The following is a 16,073-nucleotide window of genomic DNA, read 5'->3' as shown; positions in this document are numbered from 1 at the left end:
GGACTACAGGCCACCAGGCTCCTCTGTCCATGGGATTTTCCAGGCAAGAATACTGGAGTGCGTTGCCATTTCTTCTTCCAGGGGATCTTTCCAACCCAGGGATCAAACTTGCGTCTTTTGCGTCTCCTGCTCTGGCAGGTGGATTGTTTACCACTGTGCCACTTGGGAAGCCCCATCTCACATATGTATGGAATTATATTAAATTTGAGGCTTAATTCCACAGGAAAAGCAATCTTTGCTGCTTGGTTATCATGTCTTCTAGAGGAAAATTTAATGATGCACACACATCATGTATGTAAACCATCCTGGGGATTACGAGAGAAACACATAAATTATGCAAGAGTGAATTTGGGTTTCTAGCTTGACTTGAGTCTATATCTTCCTAAAAAATTAAGTAATTAATTTGAAATTTTTGGTTGCACTGGGTGTTTGCTGCTACACTTGGGTTTTCTCTAGTTGCAGCTGAGTGGGGACTACTCTGTTGTGGTGAGCCGGCTTCTCATTGCAGTGGCTTGTTTTGTTCTGGAGCACGGGTTCAAGAGCATGGGCTCAGTAGTTGTGCACAGACTTAGGTGCTCCAAGACATGTGGGATCTTCCCAGAGCAGGGATCATGTCCCCTGCATTGACAGGTAGATTCTTATCCACTGCACGCCAGGGAAGTACCTTCATTCATTTCTTAAATTCTCCTCATATTCTGATTTTTCATCTGCTAAAACCTTGAGATCACTTACCTCAAAACCACTATTACCACCAGCATCACTACTATCCATTGAGCCTAGATTCCTGGCATCCCAACATACATCCTGAAACAAAATGAGCTCAAAACACACGACTTCCATCAGTGATCTCTGTGTGCATGCTAAGTGGCTTTAGTCATGTCTGATTCTTTGCCACCCTATGGACTGTAGCCCTCCAGCCTTCTCTGTCCATGGGATTCTCCAGCCAAGAATACTGGAGTGGGTTGCCATTCCCTTCTCCAGGGGATCTTCATGACACAGGGATCAAACCTGCATCTCTTCTGTCTCCTGCACTGACAGGCAGGTTCTTTATCACTTAGTGCCACCTGGGAAGCTCCCCACTCATCACTGGAACACACATCAAATGACAGAAAAACGATAGCTACTGAGAGCAATGACAACCAATGTATATCTCAGCCAGGCCTTCCAGGCAGATCACATCAGACTGAGGGCACATGCAGGAAGCAATGCTATGGGGGTGACGCTGTTACTCTGTACCACATAAGTGTAATCACATCTGCAGGATTAACACCTCTTCCAGATGTAGGAGGTCTCGACATTATGGTGCTATGGTATTCGTTAACATAGACCCTTGCTTTCATCGAGAGAACAGTGATGAGAACGTGTTTTATTTTTTTATGTTTATTTATTTGGCTGCATTGGGTCTTAGTTGTAGCATGCGGGATCTTTGATGCTCGTTTGGGATCTTTCATTGCAGTGTATGTGGGCTCTTAGTTCCCCACAAGGGATCAAATCTGCATCCCCTGCATTGCAAGGCCGACCGGATTACCAGGGAAGTCTTGAAAACTTGTCTTAAATGGTCATATCTCTAAAACTTTCATGAAAAAGGGAAGAATGCATACTAGCTTAGGAAAAAAATCACAATAATCACTGAACTAGTTCAGCAAATAAATCCTAAGATATTTACTTACTAGATAGTCACTATTTCAGAGACCAGAATTATGTTAGGATTATAGAGTAATGCATACCATTTTCTGGATTTTGGTAAGACCAGAGACTGACTACAATTTCTCTCTTCTTTTTGTTGTATGTCTAAAGCACCCTGGGAAACAGCGTGGTAGTGAAGAGTCAGTGTGGAGTCAACAGACCCGGCTAGAATGATGACTGTGAGATAGTAACTGTGTGAACACCGTTAGCTTATTTCATCTCTTCTCCATAAAATGAAAGGATTCAGAGACAGGATCTGATAGAACTGCTTGATTGAAGTGCTCAGCACCCTGAAGAAAATGCTTACAGTGACATGCATCTTACCAGGGTCACAGGATGTAGAAAAGCCTGCAGCCTTTCCTAACAGGTGCATAGGAATGAAGACAAAAGGCAGCAAAATTTCTTTGGCTCTAGAACAGCGAGACCTTCCACAGGGGGCACCGTGCATGAATCAACCTTCAGAGGCACATCTTTGGCTTTAGTACTATCTGGTGGACAGGTAAGATCTTTCCTCAAGCCAGAAAGTCAAGCACTTGGAAGAAAGAAAAGATCTACTCAGTGGTAATCTCCGTCATCTCCACCGTGACCTCAGTAATTCTGTTTAACATTGAGGTGCACAGCTACCACGCCATTTCAGAAAGGTGCTTAAGCACATCTAGGATCGAGATTCAGTCTCATGTGTCAGCAGGGAGGCTAAGCAGTGCCTTCAGACACAGCTGAGGAAACACGAGGGAATGGCTTCAGATACACCATCTGAACAAATTATAGCTTTCTGTAAGATCAAACATCTTGACATCACAGAAGTCCTTAAATCCACGTAAAATCAGGCTGTAGGATTAGTGAATAAATTTGGAAATAACAATCTAAGACAATGACAAAGACTTCCATCTTACTGAAACTAGATTCAACATCGACACAGAGGTGCCTCCCTTTTCATTCTCTTTTTGGAAAACTCATGTCCTTCCACTGCTTTTGATGACACGGAAATAAACAGTATTCCCTTCAGATCTACTTAAAACTGTTTCATGGACTAAGCAGACTCCTCCAGGGGACAAAAGGCTCGGTCCTCCACATAAAGTCACACACTCACTCCCTGTTCACAGGTGGGTCCTGATACCACAAACTGGGAACAATAATTGAATCCAGCTACCCCACCGTGCAGAGCATTTATCCACAGAACCAGCTGGTGAGCATCTGTAGTTAGCTAGACTAAGATTCAAAAGGTTACCCCAAATGAATCTTTGTTTTAACCCAGAGAGTGCATGCCATTGAGAAAGTATTTGATTAAATATACTAGGGGAGAAATTAAGAGGATCAAAGATGGAGTCAAATTCATCTTATGAACGAAAAGGAACATAGGCACAAACAGCTGGCGTATCTTGGGTTATCCATTCATTCAATAGTAGTTCAGCATATATTTATTGGGTACCCAGTATGTGGCAGGAACTGTGTTAGGCCCTCAGGATATAAAACCAGACACGATTCCAGGCTTACAGCTAAGAACTCCTCTTCATCAACAATCTAAGTTTGCCTTAGCTTCCTAATAAATGTGAGATATGCAGAAATGTAATTTTTCAAGAACCAGAAATTCAAAATTATAAACCTAAGGATGGGAGAGATTGCCCCACTAAATATTATTGCTATAAACAAAATAATTCAATATTTTATATATAAAATTAGAGATGAAAGGCCAATAAGCTAGAAATATATGGCATAAAGAAAAATAAAGATTTATAACTGCTTTGAGGATTGAATTAAAAGAATATCAATAATATTTGAGCAAACAGCTGAGAGGGTGGCATTATTTTATGATGTCATAAAGAGGCTTATCACTGACATCATTTAATAATTTTATTCATGGTCCATGAGGGACTAGAGATTATGATCATTAAATCTGTTGATGCCGCTGAAGTGTGTGGGACTGCAAACACCTCAGAGAACAAGAATCTAATTTTAAAATAACATTAAGAAATTAGCGGAATGGATCATCAAAGTAAGATGATAGTTACTGGGGACAAATGCAAAATATTATACTCAGAGACTTAAGGAAGAAAAGAAATAGCTTGATAATAGGGGAACAAATGAATGAATGAATGCCCAGAGGATGACTGTTCTGCAGAAAGACTTGAGGGTCATAATAAGGCACAACTCTGGCTCTGGAGACTAACTACTGCATGTGCAATTAGAACTTATTTTTGACTAGAAATTTTACATGGTACAAAAGATTGTGGCTTTATTATGAACAGAAATAGATCAATGATTATTTATCATCATTGATAACTGTACTTTGAAGGAGATTTGGAATCAAAGCAGTAGTTGCAAAAACCAGCTTTAGTACATTAATTGTTCTGAAAAAAAGATTAAACAAAATTATTCATTATTGCTGGGGAAAAAACCCCAAAACGAAATCCCCCTACGTTTCTGAAGTATGACTGCCAAAAGAAAGATAATTGGTCAAATGTGATTTTAGGGAAACAGGGAGTGGAGGATTTAAAAATTTCAGATGGCCGTCCTGACGGTGCCTTTCAGCCCCATTCCTCTGCAGCGGGCGGGACGTCAGTGCTGCAGCACAGGCTGAGCCAAGGTTTCCGTTTTCATCTTTCTCGACTATTCCCTGGCGCCTCAACCACAGTTTGAGGCCTGCACAAAAATTCCCAGTGTAAAACATCATATTCCAGGAAACAAACTTCTGATTATCAAAGAGGGAAGTGGGGGGGATAAATCAGGAGTTTAACATGTATACACAACTACATATAAAACAGGTAACCAATAAGGAACTATTGTAAAGCACAGGGAACTATACCCTGTATTTTGTACTAGTCTATAAGGGAAAATAATCTGAAAATATAAATAAACATGTACGTGTGTATATGTATATAAAACTGAAATAGTATGCTATACACCTGAAACTAACACAACATTATAAATCAACTATACTTCAATTAAAAAAGTTATTTTTAAAAATCCACATTTTCCAGTGAATTCCTTCTACTGCCATAGAAGCAAGCAACTCTTTAGGAGCCTAGGATTAAATTCTGGTTATGAACTAAAAACATGAGTTCAGGAAAGTTATTTTTCGATTCTCAGTAGCTCAGGTGGTAACACAGAAAAACTCCAATTCAAATCAGAGTCTACATTTTTAAAACTGATACCTTTCAGACAAAAAGTTATTATCTTAAGGCCCTTTTTACATTTTACATGTTGTCATGCAGTCTTTATCAAGCATATGAAATTTTATATAATTGCACTCATATCATATGGATTTGGAGTTTTTCTTTTAAATTATATTATAAACATCTCATATAATTGGACCACAAATTCTTAATGAAAAAAGAGGGGGGAATGTTATTGCTTCTAGATAGTCTCCATAATTATTACAAAACCAGAAATCCTAAATGTTAAGACAGCTTCAAGAGGTTAGAGGAAATGAGAGATTCAGTGCATACAATGATGCTGTTTGGAATATTTTACCAAAGGAGCTAATGCAAAGTCCCAGAGTAAGAGAAGGAGCATCTGCCCAAGAAAGGGGTACAGCAAAGAGAAAATACAGCAACATCTGGTCTCTAAATGTGCCAACATGAAAAATTCTCAGAGCCGGTTAGCTAGGGTTATGAGAACAACAAGCCGGCTAAAACTCTGCCAAAAAAAAAAAAAAATCTGGCTTTGTCAGTAAAGAAAGGGCAATAATATTTATAGAAAATTTCCTACACTGGTTCAAAAAAGAATTTTGGATAAAATATGCAGCAAAATGGTTGAAGCAATCTATGGATAATAAATGGGAAGAAATGGCTAAAAGGGCAAGCCGTGGAAAGGAGAACCATGACATGAGAGGAAGTGATGATGTGTGATCGTGCAAATGCAAATGTCTGTGGATGGCACAGTTTGCTGCTGGGAAGGGAATTTTAATGTGTACCCTATGCAAATGTGTTTTATAATAAAACAAAATGTGCAAGGCCTGAGGGTGGGGAGGGATGAAGAAGGCAGGGGCTCTAGACACTGCTCCTGAGGCAGGGGAAAGGGCTACTCTGAGACCTGAACAAATTCCGGGAGAGGGGGAACAGCAAAAAACTCCCACTCCTTTCAAAAAGCCTCTCTCACATTTGACTGAAAACTGGATGCCTGATAAACTAGCATAAGCAAAATCTTTACCAAGTGCTTAACCTTGAGCAACCCTCTGTGCTTCAAGTGAACCTCAGTGGGAAAACACACAAAAAAACTTTCTTTTCTGTACTGAGTCATGGGAAAATTATATGAACTACACACAGTAAAGGCTGGAGATGAATATCAGAAAGCTCCTGCAAACCATTCAGAGTCTTTGCATCAAAATCAGCATGACTGTCAAAGCCCATGTAAGGCCTAGTCCTATGCACTTGTGGGAGAATGAGCAGGAGGGTGGCCCACAGGGCTGAAAGTCTGGTTCTGACCAAGCGATATTTATCCATAATCTGTATATCTGAGGCAATTATTTAAAAGAAATTGAGAAAAGTTCTGTATCCCTGTGATGGAGATATTTTTAAGCCAGCCATCTCGAAAGTGTTAAAAAATTAAAATTGTAGAAACCCGAACCATAGGTGCCATGTTTTGCCTGAAGTGGTAAAAATACCATCTGCCTCAGTCTTTGAGCAGCATGCTTCTTTCAAGGAGCAGTAGGCTAAACTACAGGCATACGCTCAGCTCCAGCTGGGGAAAATACACAGACGTTTGTAGATGTTTTTCTAAGAGTAGCCAACATACTTGTTTTCCTTCAGACACATATATTAAGTTACCATAGCAAACCAAGAGTGAATGTGGCCTGAGACACTTCTCCACGGGTCCCCACACATGTCCATGGATTTCTACAATTCAATAGGTGGCACTCTTCCCTCTAACACTGAACTCAATCTGCTTGGGGCCAGAAACCTTGGGAACATGGAACCGTTTCCTATTGCCTAAGACAGACACATTCAGGGCTGAACACCAGTCACGTAAAGAAGATCCTCTGTACAGCGTATGTGAGCAAAACTGTTGGCACCAGATTTTTGGTCACAATTCACTTCTGGTAAATACATTCTGTCCAATAAAACTTCTGCAGTTTTAACTAGGTAAGTTGCTTCTTGTTTTTTCATTTTAGAAGCTGGGTAGAATCACCTTACAGTTAACAGCTTCCACCCCAGGCCAGCCTCAGGTGAATGAGCTTCAGAAGTGGGTAGAGTGCACTGGGACTGGTGTTAACCACCTTCCAGAGGCGGGAGACTTAATGAAGGGATAGTTGCTGAGCGCTTTAATATCTGCAGATGAAAGGCACTGCCGCAGTGTAAAGCATTCATAATCCAGGCTCCATCGCAACAGGAACTCAATTAAGAAGTAATTCAATTTCTTTTCTGAGTGTTTGAGGACACACCACTGTTTCGTTGAATGTGACTGACACTCTATAGCGATCTAGCGGAGACCGATTTTGATCACCACTTCTACCCTCTCCTCTACTTCCTTGCCGTTCTGAGACTGATAAAATTGGAGAGATGGCATATGAAGCCAGAGAGCACATGGCCAAATAATCTGCACTTAAAATCTGATTTTTCAGATAAAACTTGGCTTTTGAGAAAATGTTCACCACTTGGAAAGAAAGAAACATCCAGCAATAAATAAATTTCATGACACTCTCCGGAAATGGACACTGAGTTTTTAAAATGCAGTTTTACAGGTAAACCCACCAGGGGAGCCCTAAGCTGCCAAAGCACGATGCTGGAATCAAATAGCATGAGACCAGGACTTCCCCACAGGCCCATGATATGCAGCGTAAGAGACAGTACTACAGATATCTCCTGGACGCTTGGCAGAGAAGGATACAATCATTCTACCCGCGGTGCTTGGATCTGGGTCTATGTATGGATAACAGCGGAGAAGGCAATGGCACCCCACTCCAGTACTCTTGCCTGGAAAATCCCATGGACGGAGGAGCCTGGTAGGCTGCAGTCCATGGGGTCGCGAAGAGTCGGACACGACTGAGCGACTTCATTTTTGCTTTTCCCTTTCATGCATTGGAGAAGGAAATGGCAACCCACTCCAGTGTTTTTGCCTGGAGAATCCCAGGGATGGGGGAGCCTGGTGGGCTGCCGTCTATGGGGTCGCACAGAGTCAGACATGACTGAAGTGACTTAGCAGCAGCAGCAGTAGCATGGATAACAGGCCTGGGTTAACTGCTGAGATCAAGTTATGCCCTTAAATGTCAGCACAGCACCACTTACCCCAGTAGGTGGGTTTCTGTTAGCTGGCATCACAACTATTGTCACTGGGTGCTTGGGAAGGCAACCTGAGGGCTACTGAACATAGGGATGGACAGTGTCCTAGAGTATACTGGCTGTATTGGCTAATTTGAGTCTGTGATCCCCAGTTCCAGACCTCTGAGCTGCCTGCACTTCTAACATCTCACTAATGCAGCCCTCGTCCATACACATTTGTCAGGCACTCCTGCATGTAAGCCTGTGCTGGGCAGAGACGATGCCACAATGGACAAGGCCATTGAAGGCCCTGCCTTCAGGTCTTGCCTTAACAGTCTACTGGAAAAAGAAACAAAACACAGGGAACTAAATAAAAATGGTAATTGTAGATTATGATAAATGTTAAGGAGGAAAAAAACAGAGCAAAGGGGGACTTTTGATAGGAAGGTCTAGGTTAGGTCTGGCTGCATATATTAAATATCAGATCCACCATGCTTGGGTGGATGAAGCAGATGAAGGAATGAATCTGGACCTTAATAGTATATAAGATAAGAATGTTCCCTCTGCCCAACTCCCCACCCCAAAAGAATGTCTCCTCTCAAATTTGGGCCTGGAGAGTAGAATAGCACTACTGTAATCTGCTCCTCTCATACTAAGGAAACTGAAAGAAAAAGGTGAAGTTGCTCAGCTGTGTCCAGGTCTTTGTGACCCCATGGACTGTAGCCTACCAGCTACAGTACCCTACCAGCCTACCAGCTACTGTACCCATACTCCTACAGTACCCTACCAGCCCACCAGCTACTATACCCATCCTCTGTCAATGGGATTTTCCAGGCAAGAATGCTGGAAAATATTGTAACCTGCTCCTCTCATACTAAGGAAACTGAGGGGAAACCAAAAAGATTCAGTGACTGATAACAGATTTTGCAGTGAGTTGGTGACAGAGCCATTGCTTGGTTCAGAGTGTTCTATCTGTGTCTCCATTTTCCTTTTTTTCTTTTCTTCTAGTCTCTTCCCCTGGCAGGTGCTTCTGCAATAAGAAATCCTAAAAGAGTTTTCTGAGTCATAAATAAGCAGCAATGATAAGTAATCACTCTATTGCCAAATCATGATGTCACTGCCCTTAATTTTTTGTTTATAAGTTATTTCCTTTATCATAGTGAAATCCCTGCATTTATCTCCAAGTTAGTTCATTAACCTTCTCAAGCAATCTTCTTATCCCTGCTGATACCTGCAGCTTGTGTCAAAAGCTTTCCTTTCCTCTGTGATTGAAATAAAAAACCATATACCAGAATTTCTCCTGCAACTAATTGCATGGGTCTTCTACTTTCTTACAATCTTACTCACTCACTCATTCACCATTTGCCAAGGGCCAAGCACTGTGTTAGTCACCAAGTGTACAAATAAGTTCCATCTGTGCCCTTAAAGAGCTCAAGGTCTATGATCTTTCTCATAAATGGCCATGATAAACAATGGAGTGAAGCGCAATGACTGAGAGGTGCACAGTGGACTAGAGAACGGAGGAAAGCAGCTCATCCAGCCCAGGGACCCAGGCAGACTTTCTCCTGGAGACGATCCTACATTAGGCCTTACAGAAGAGGCAGGGGAAGCCAGATAAAGAGGGACACTGTTGCATTCCAAGCAGAGCGGACAGCTCGGGTCAAGGCACAGAGAACAGAAACAGCATGCTTTATGTAATTTGGTGCCACTGGAGCACAGTCTGGAGGACATGAAGCTGGAGAGTGCCTCCAGGGGGCGAGATCACAGTGCTTTATATGCCACTGTGGTAAGCTTTGAATATGCCTTATAGAAAACATGGGGCCAAGGAAGGGTTTTAAGATGCAGTGTGGAACTGCCAGGCTTGTGGTTTAGATAGACATTCTGGCTGGTGATGGACCTTTGGGGACAAAAGAGAGGCACAGAGAACAGTCACAGGCTTTCTAGTGGTTCAGAGCAGGATGCAGTGTGAGCAATGGAAGAGGCATCAAGAGGAGGGACTGAATTTAAGAAAATGTAGGCAATAAAACTGGTATGACTTGGTCATGGAACATAGGCGTGAGGGGGTAAGAGCATTTGAGAGTGATTTCTAATTTTCTCACATGGTTCACTGGTGGGATGACAGACAACATCAGGAGACAGAACAAGTAATAACGACCAGAGATATAACACTAACACTAGACCCTAATGTCAATGATGGACTTTGGGTTATAAAGATGTATTAATGCAGGTTTATTGATGATAACAGATGTTCCAATCTGCTGCAGGACGCTAACAGTGGGGACGGCTATGCTTGTGTGGTGTCAGAGGGTAATGCAAACTTTCTACACTTTTTGCTCAGTTTTGCTGTGAACTTAAAAACTGCTCTAAAAAATAAAGTACTAAAAAAAAAGGTGACCAGAGATGTTGGGAAGATGTTGAGTTCAGTTTAAGACGCTTTGAGCATCTCTGCCTGTGGGAGACCATTTAGGGATAAGGCTCAAGTAGACATCTAAGAAGGAAATGGCAACCCACTCCAATATTCTTGACTGAAGAATCCCATGGACAGAGGAGCCTGGTGGGCTACAGTCCATGCGGTCACAAACAGTTGGCCATGACTGAAACGACTTAGCACAGACATCAAAGACAGAGTGACAGACACAGAAGTCTTCAGTATAGAGATACCACTCTTAATCTAATTTTTCTTGAAGCACATGTAAGTCTGTGAGACAGGGAAGGAAAGAACTGCACTTCAGGCAAAGAAAAGGCATGGAACCATGGGAGCACACTTCAGGGCTGCCGAGAGAGCACACGGCTCTGGATCAGCCTTGGAGCGATCACTGGGGGGTTCCAGCTGTCCCAGTGCAAGCACACACAGCTCTTACAGGTCCCATCTCGTCCTCCTTGTCTTTGGAGTACAGGTGTGCTCACGCTCTGGCTATTCTTGACTGTTGTAAAAACCAGATGGTTAGCATGTTCCTTTATTCAAGCAGCTGTGTGCATCCCACACACCTGCGAAAATACTTCATTTGTTCCTTAGGAGAAAACCCAAGTGTGTTCAAAGGCTTGCACAGGTGCGCTGAAATCCAAAATCCCACGGCAATGTTTGAACAAGGCTATGTGTCACAATGATCTGTGGAGCCTGTTTTTCAAACCCTCCATCCTGCCCCTGGCCTGCTCTGCCTACCAGGGAATTCTGGCATTGGTGAAAGAGGTATAATGCTGTGGTAACCCAGGCACGTATGTTTTCAAAAGCTCCACAGGGTATGTGAAAACTACTGCCTCTAGGAATCCAAACCTACCCTGTATGGTGCTTCCCAGGTCTTACCTGATGATGCTAAAAGCTCTTTTCCATAGTCCAAAGACATCCTTCTAGCAATGGTCAGTGATCTTACCCAGTTAATTTTTCCTCATGGCACTTACCACCAGTTGACATTATATTATGTATCCATTTAGTTGTTTATTAATCACCTTCTCAACTAGCTTGTAAATGTCATGAATGAAAGAACTGATCTGGTTCACTCTCCTACTCTTGACGCCTGACACAGTGTCTGGAAAGAAGTAGACATTCACTAAATAAACTTACCATTAAATGAATCCTATTCCACCTGTTAATGCCTGTTACTTCACAGGGAAGGTCCCTTAGTTTTGAATGTGATGCTTTTCTTTTGACTTTTCAAATATAAATAAAAACCAAATAGCAAATAGAAATGTATAAAACTGTGTAGAATGCACAAAATCTACCTACCTTAGCATAGTCTAATCTTCCTTTCTCTTGAGCCTAAAATAGAAAAGAGGGGAAAATCAATTAGTTCTTTTAAAATCACTTAGTATTTCTGTAACTTCTGCTTCTCAAAGAATAAGCCAACTTTCTTCCCCTTCTCCACTTCCTCTTCTACCTCTACATAGCATGTAGTGAAACATACATATGTATGTATGTATATACATATACACAGAACTCTCAAACGTATTGAAGAGTTGAAAGATCAGTACCACAAGCACACTTATATACTCTAGGTTTGATAGTGGCAGATACCATGACTCCTCATTCCTTTATGCCTCAGCAAATATCTTGTAAGCACAGGACAACTCATACATGATCACTTTCAAATGAAAAAAAAAAAAAAACTAACAATAATGCCATACCATCTGATATACAATCCATATTCACATTTCTCCAGTTGTCCCAAGAATATATTTTAACTTTTCTTCTCAAACTAGAATTAATCAAGATTCACACATTGCATTTGGCTTTTATCTCTATTTCGCCTTTTAAATCTAGACTAGCCCTTCCCCATTTTTTAAGAAATGAAAATAAAAATCATTAACTTTTTTCATGGAAATAACTGACTTTTTGAGGAGACCAGGGCAGCTGTCGTATAAAATGTCTCTCTCTTATTATTATCACTTTTTTCATTGTGTCATTTAACTTGTCCCTGTTTGCTTACAAAGTTGCGTCTGAAGAAGCTTGCTTAGATTTAGGTTAAACATTTTTTGCAAGAATATCTTCTATGGAATATTATATACTTCATCTGCATCAATTCAGGGGGCACTAAATGTCAGGTTCTCCTGTATCTCAGTAATGCTGTAAGTCTGATCACTGGGTTTAAGTGGTGACTATCAGATGGTTTCACTGTAATGACATATTTCCTTCTGTACAATTAGTAAGTAATCTGTGGGTTCATTTTTCCCCCACTCCCTTTGGCATAATTTTTAACGTGTTGTATTGTGCAAAAGGCCCGACCTCCATCCCACCGTCACCAGGGATGAGGAGAGGGAAAAAGCTGGAGGTGAGGAGACATCCTATATAAGGTCAACTTTTAATATTTTTAGTTATTAAAAAGCAATTTGAAATTAAAACATATACTCAAAAGCGTTATTTATCAAATCTGAACATGACAGAGACAACCACTGCGTTAGTTTTTGCTGGTAGGTTAGCTCATCTTCTGCGGACTTGAGAGCAAAACTCCTGCCACCTCAGCACACAGCGAGAGCCTTGCAACTTACAAACAGGTTGGGTCTTGAGACCGTGTTTTTTCTGAATCCAAAATGACACTCTATAGATAACGACACTAAATGTGGGCAGATTACTTACATGAGAGAGAATGAGATCTTTATAACATTAGTTTAAAATCTTTTGCTTCTTTATAATCTTAAAAAAATTTATCCTAAGAGGCCTAATTTTGTTTTTCTTATTTTCATGAAAAGCAACTTCTAATAAGATACTGCTCATGTACAGCTTTTGACACCATCACAAATGATTTAGTTAAAACTGGGACTTCCAAGATTTCAATGAAACAAAAGGCCTCTGCAACCTATGTACTGTAAAAAAGAATTTGTGGTTTTCAATCTATTCTTCAAAGATGTTTTGGGGATCTAAGATTTTCAGTGAACTAAGAAGGGTTTGAATTTAGTCCTGAGATGTAATATACCAGCAGGAATAAGAGTCGGTTCTTGCAGATATTTTAAAATGAGGCTCATTCTTCTCTCTGCTCGGGTATTTTATATCTACTGTTCAGGGACAGACTTGTCTTTTCCCCAAGTTAAAACAATTCTGTCAAAAAAAAGCAAACAAACAATTCTGTCTACACTGAAATCTCTCTCCCAACACTGTAACTTCTGCAGGCGTGGTGTGGAGCCCAAGAACATCTGCATGGTGCACACATGACCTAGCTACTCACTTTGATACCATGCAAATATGAACTGGCTTTGATCTCATGAATAATCCATGGCTTGTGACCAAAACTTCAGCAGCAGCATTTCACAATATGCTTAGTCTTCAAGTTCTCAAATTCTCACCTGTCTCTCAAATTCACTTTGGGTTAAGGGTTATCTGACATGGAGGCTGATTCTGTGGCCGCCACTTTTCCACCTTTTCAATTGCTCGTCCTTTCCCTTGTCTCTTGCTGGGTTTCTCAGGCAAGGGTTGTCTCTTGCATGGGTTTCTCAGGCACAGCACTTTTCCAGTGATGCACAAACTGGGAGCCCTACGGAATTACACTATCAAACAACTCATTTCTGTAATGTGTCAGCCGTTTCGTCACTACTTTTAGTCATGTTTCTGTTCTAACTACCTCCTCTTCATTCTAGCACTTTCAACATTCTCATCTTACAGTGTTTAACATAAAGGGCATGTGAGAAGTGTTGAAAGTGGTATCTGTTGAAAGTTTGAAAGTTAGAAAGCTGAGTACCTTTCATATCTTAATGTTGCAGGGTAAAGTGCAGAGAAACTATAATTTACAACGATGGAGGTGGCCTTTTCCTTTTGGAGGTGCTGAGCCATTTCCCCAATCGTCCCAGAAAAAAAAAATTCAGTTTCTTCAGATAGTAATAGTGACTATAATGCTATTTACAGATAAAGACATCTAGAGTAGTCTCATCACATACCTTGCTTATAAACTAATCATCTTAAAGAATTATATTATTTTGAAGTACTTGTGCTTTAATCAGTTACAAGCTATTTTCCTTTTTTTTTTTCTTAAAAATTGAAGAGTTGATTTACAATATTATTTTAGTTTCAAGTGTACAGGATTCAACATTTTTATAGAATCACATGCGTGCTAGGTCCCCCCAGCTCCATCCTACCAGCTGATTCGCTTCAGTGGTGTCCAGCTGTTTGCAGCCTTAAGGACTGTAGGCTGCTGGGCTCCTCTGTTCATGGGATTCTCCAAGCAAGAACACTGGAGTGGGTTACCATGCCCTCGTCCAGCGGGATCTTCCTGATCCAGGGATAAAACCCATTTCTACTGCAGCTCTTGTGTTGCAGGTGGATTCCTCACTGCTGAGCCACTGGTGAAGCTAACCCCCACCCTTTTCTTTTCTTTTTTAAATAGAATCACAGCTATTTTCAAACCTTCTCATTTTATTTTGTATTCCGAGCTTGGCTACCACCTTTTACATGGTGGAGATATCCTTTGCAGGGGATGATGGCAAAGAAACACCATGTATGTAAATCCCTATTTAACATCAGCTCTTAAATGTTTTGAAAGCTGAGAGACTAGAACCCTACATACAATGACAGCATGACAGCCACAGCCAATACAACCCGAACAAACTCTAACTGCTGATATGCTGCTCACCTGAATGTCCTTTTTATTTTGTCACAACAAACGTTCCAGTCTTGTGGAGACCATGTCATCCTTGACTGCTTTAGCTTGTACATAAAAGTATCATTTATTTTATAAAATAAAATACTATAAATAATTAGATCTTTATAGGTATATAATATATATTTCCAGCTGCTATGTGAGTTAATATCCATGTATGCCAGACACACACCTGAAAGTACACTCTGATATAAATTTTTTTTTCACAAAAAGCTTTTAGAGCTTATAAAATACAGCAAATTAGAAACAAATGCACATGGTTTAATCCTGTACATAAATAACATTTCTTATGGAATGTTACCAATTGTTTCTGCTTATAAAACAGTTAATTTGGGAAGGGCCATAGTTTCTGTTTCATCTGATGGTGCTCATTCATTCAATACTTGTTCACTGTGTACCTGATGGGTGTTAGATATTGCTCTGCCACCGGAGACACAGCAAGGAACAAAATAAATAAATATCTCTTCCTCTAGGGGGTTGTATAATCTTGTTTTCACATACAATCTCCCTCTAGAACTTAAGCTCCATGAGAATATGGACATTTTCTCTCCTGATCATAACTGTATTCCATGTCTAGAACAGTGCCTATGGATAGGAGATGGTCAGTATCTGGTGAAAGAGTGAATAAATGGATAAATGCTTTTTCTTAATAAGTGCTGGTTATATACTGTTTATTCAGGAGACTTACAGAGCAAAGTTCATATCATTCCTAGTTCTAGGAAAGCTGGGTGTTTAGATTCAGTCAGTATACAGTTAATGGGGAGTCAATATTTTGTGTCTTAAAAATAATTTTTACTGATATTGAACAGTACTGTGTTTTGATTTTATTACTCAACTTCTATTTAGAAGTAAGCTGAAGATGGGAATCTATAAAAAATAAATTCAAGAAATTTGTGAAACTCAACAAAAGAAAAGAACAGAGAAAAATAATCTACCAAGCTTCTCATAGATGCAGCAGTTTAGAGTAATTAAGAGTTTCAACCTTGAAAACAGTGACTGAAAAGGAAAGAGCCCTAATGGAGGTCATGAGACCTCAGATTTCAAATGTGCACCGCCAAACCTCAACTGGTAAGTAGGCCCTGTCTATGGAGGGAAACTGGTGGCCTAA

At 40.6% G+C, this 16,073-nt stretch overlaps 1 protein-coding gene across 2 annotated transcripts in view; it reads right to left on the bottom strand.

Moving 5' to 3' along the window:
* The window catches only part of PDSS2 (decaprenyl diphosphate synthase subunit 2), a 251,015-nt gene that overhangs the window by 15,548 nt on the left and 219,394 nt on the right, over positions 1-16,073 (bottom strand). For both annotated transcript variants that reach the window (XM_065911355.1, XM_065911356.1), the window contains one exon: positions 11,608-11,640. In XM_065911355.1, the coding sequence (XP_065767427.1) occupies positions 11,608-11,640 (33 nt within the window). The remainder of the gene's footprint in view (positions 1-11,607; positions 11,641-16,073) is intronic.

This window comes from Muntiacus reevesi, chromosome 19, assembly GCF_963930625.1.
Source record: "Muntiacus reevesi chromosome 19, mMunRee1.1, whole genome shotgun sequence".
Lineage (NCBI taxonomy): Eukaryota > Metazoa > Chordata > Mammalia > Artiodactyla > Cervidae > Muntiacus > Muntiacus reevesi.
The sequence above is the reverse complement of the archived record's forward strand: the minus strand, read 5'-3'. Positions and strand labels throughout refer to the sequence as shown.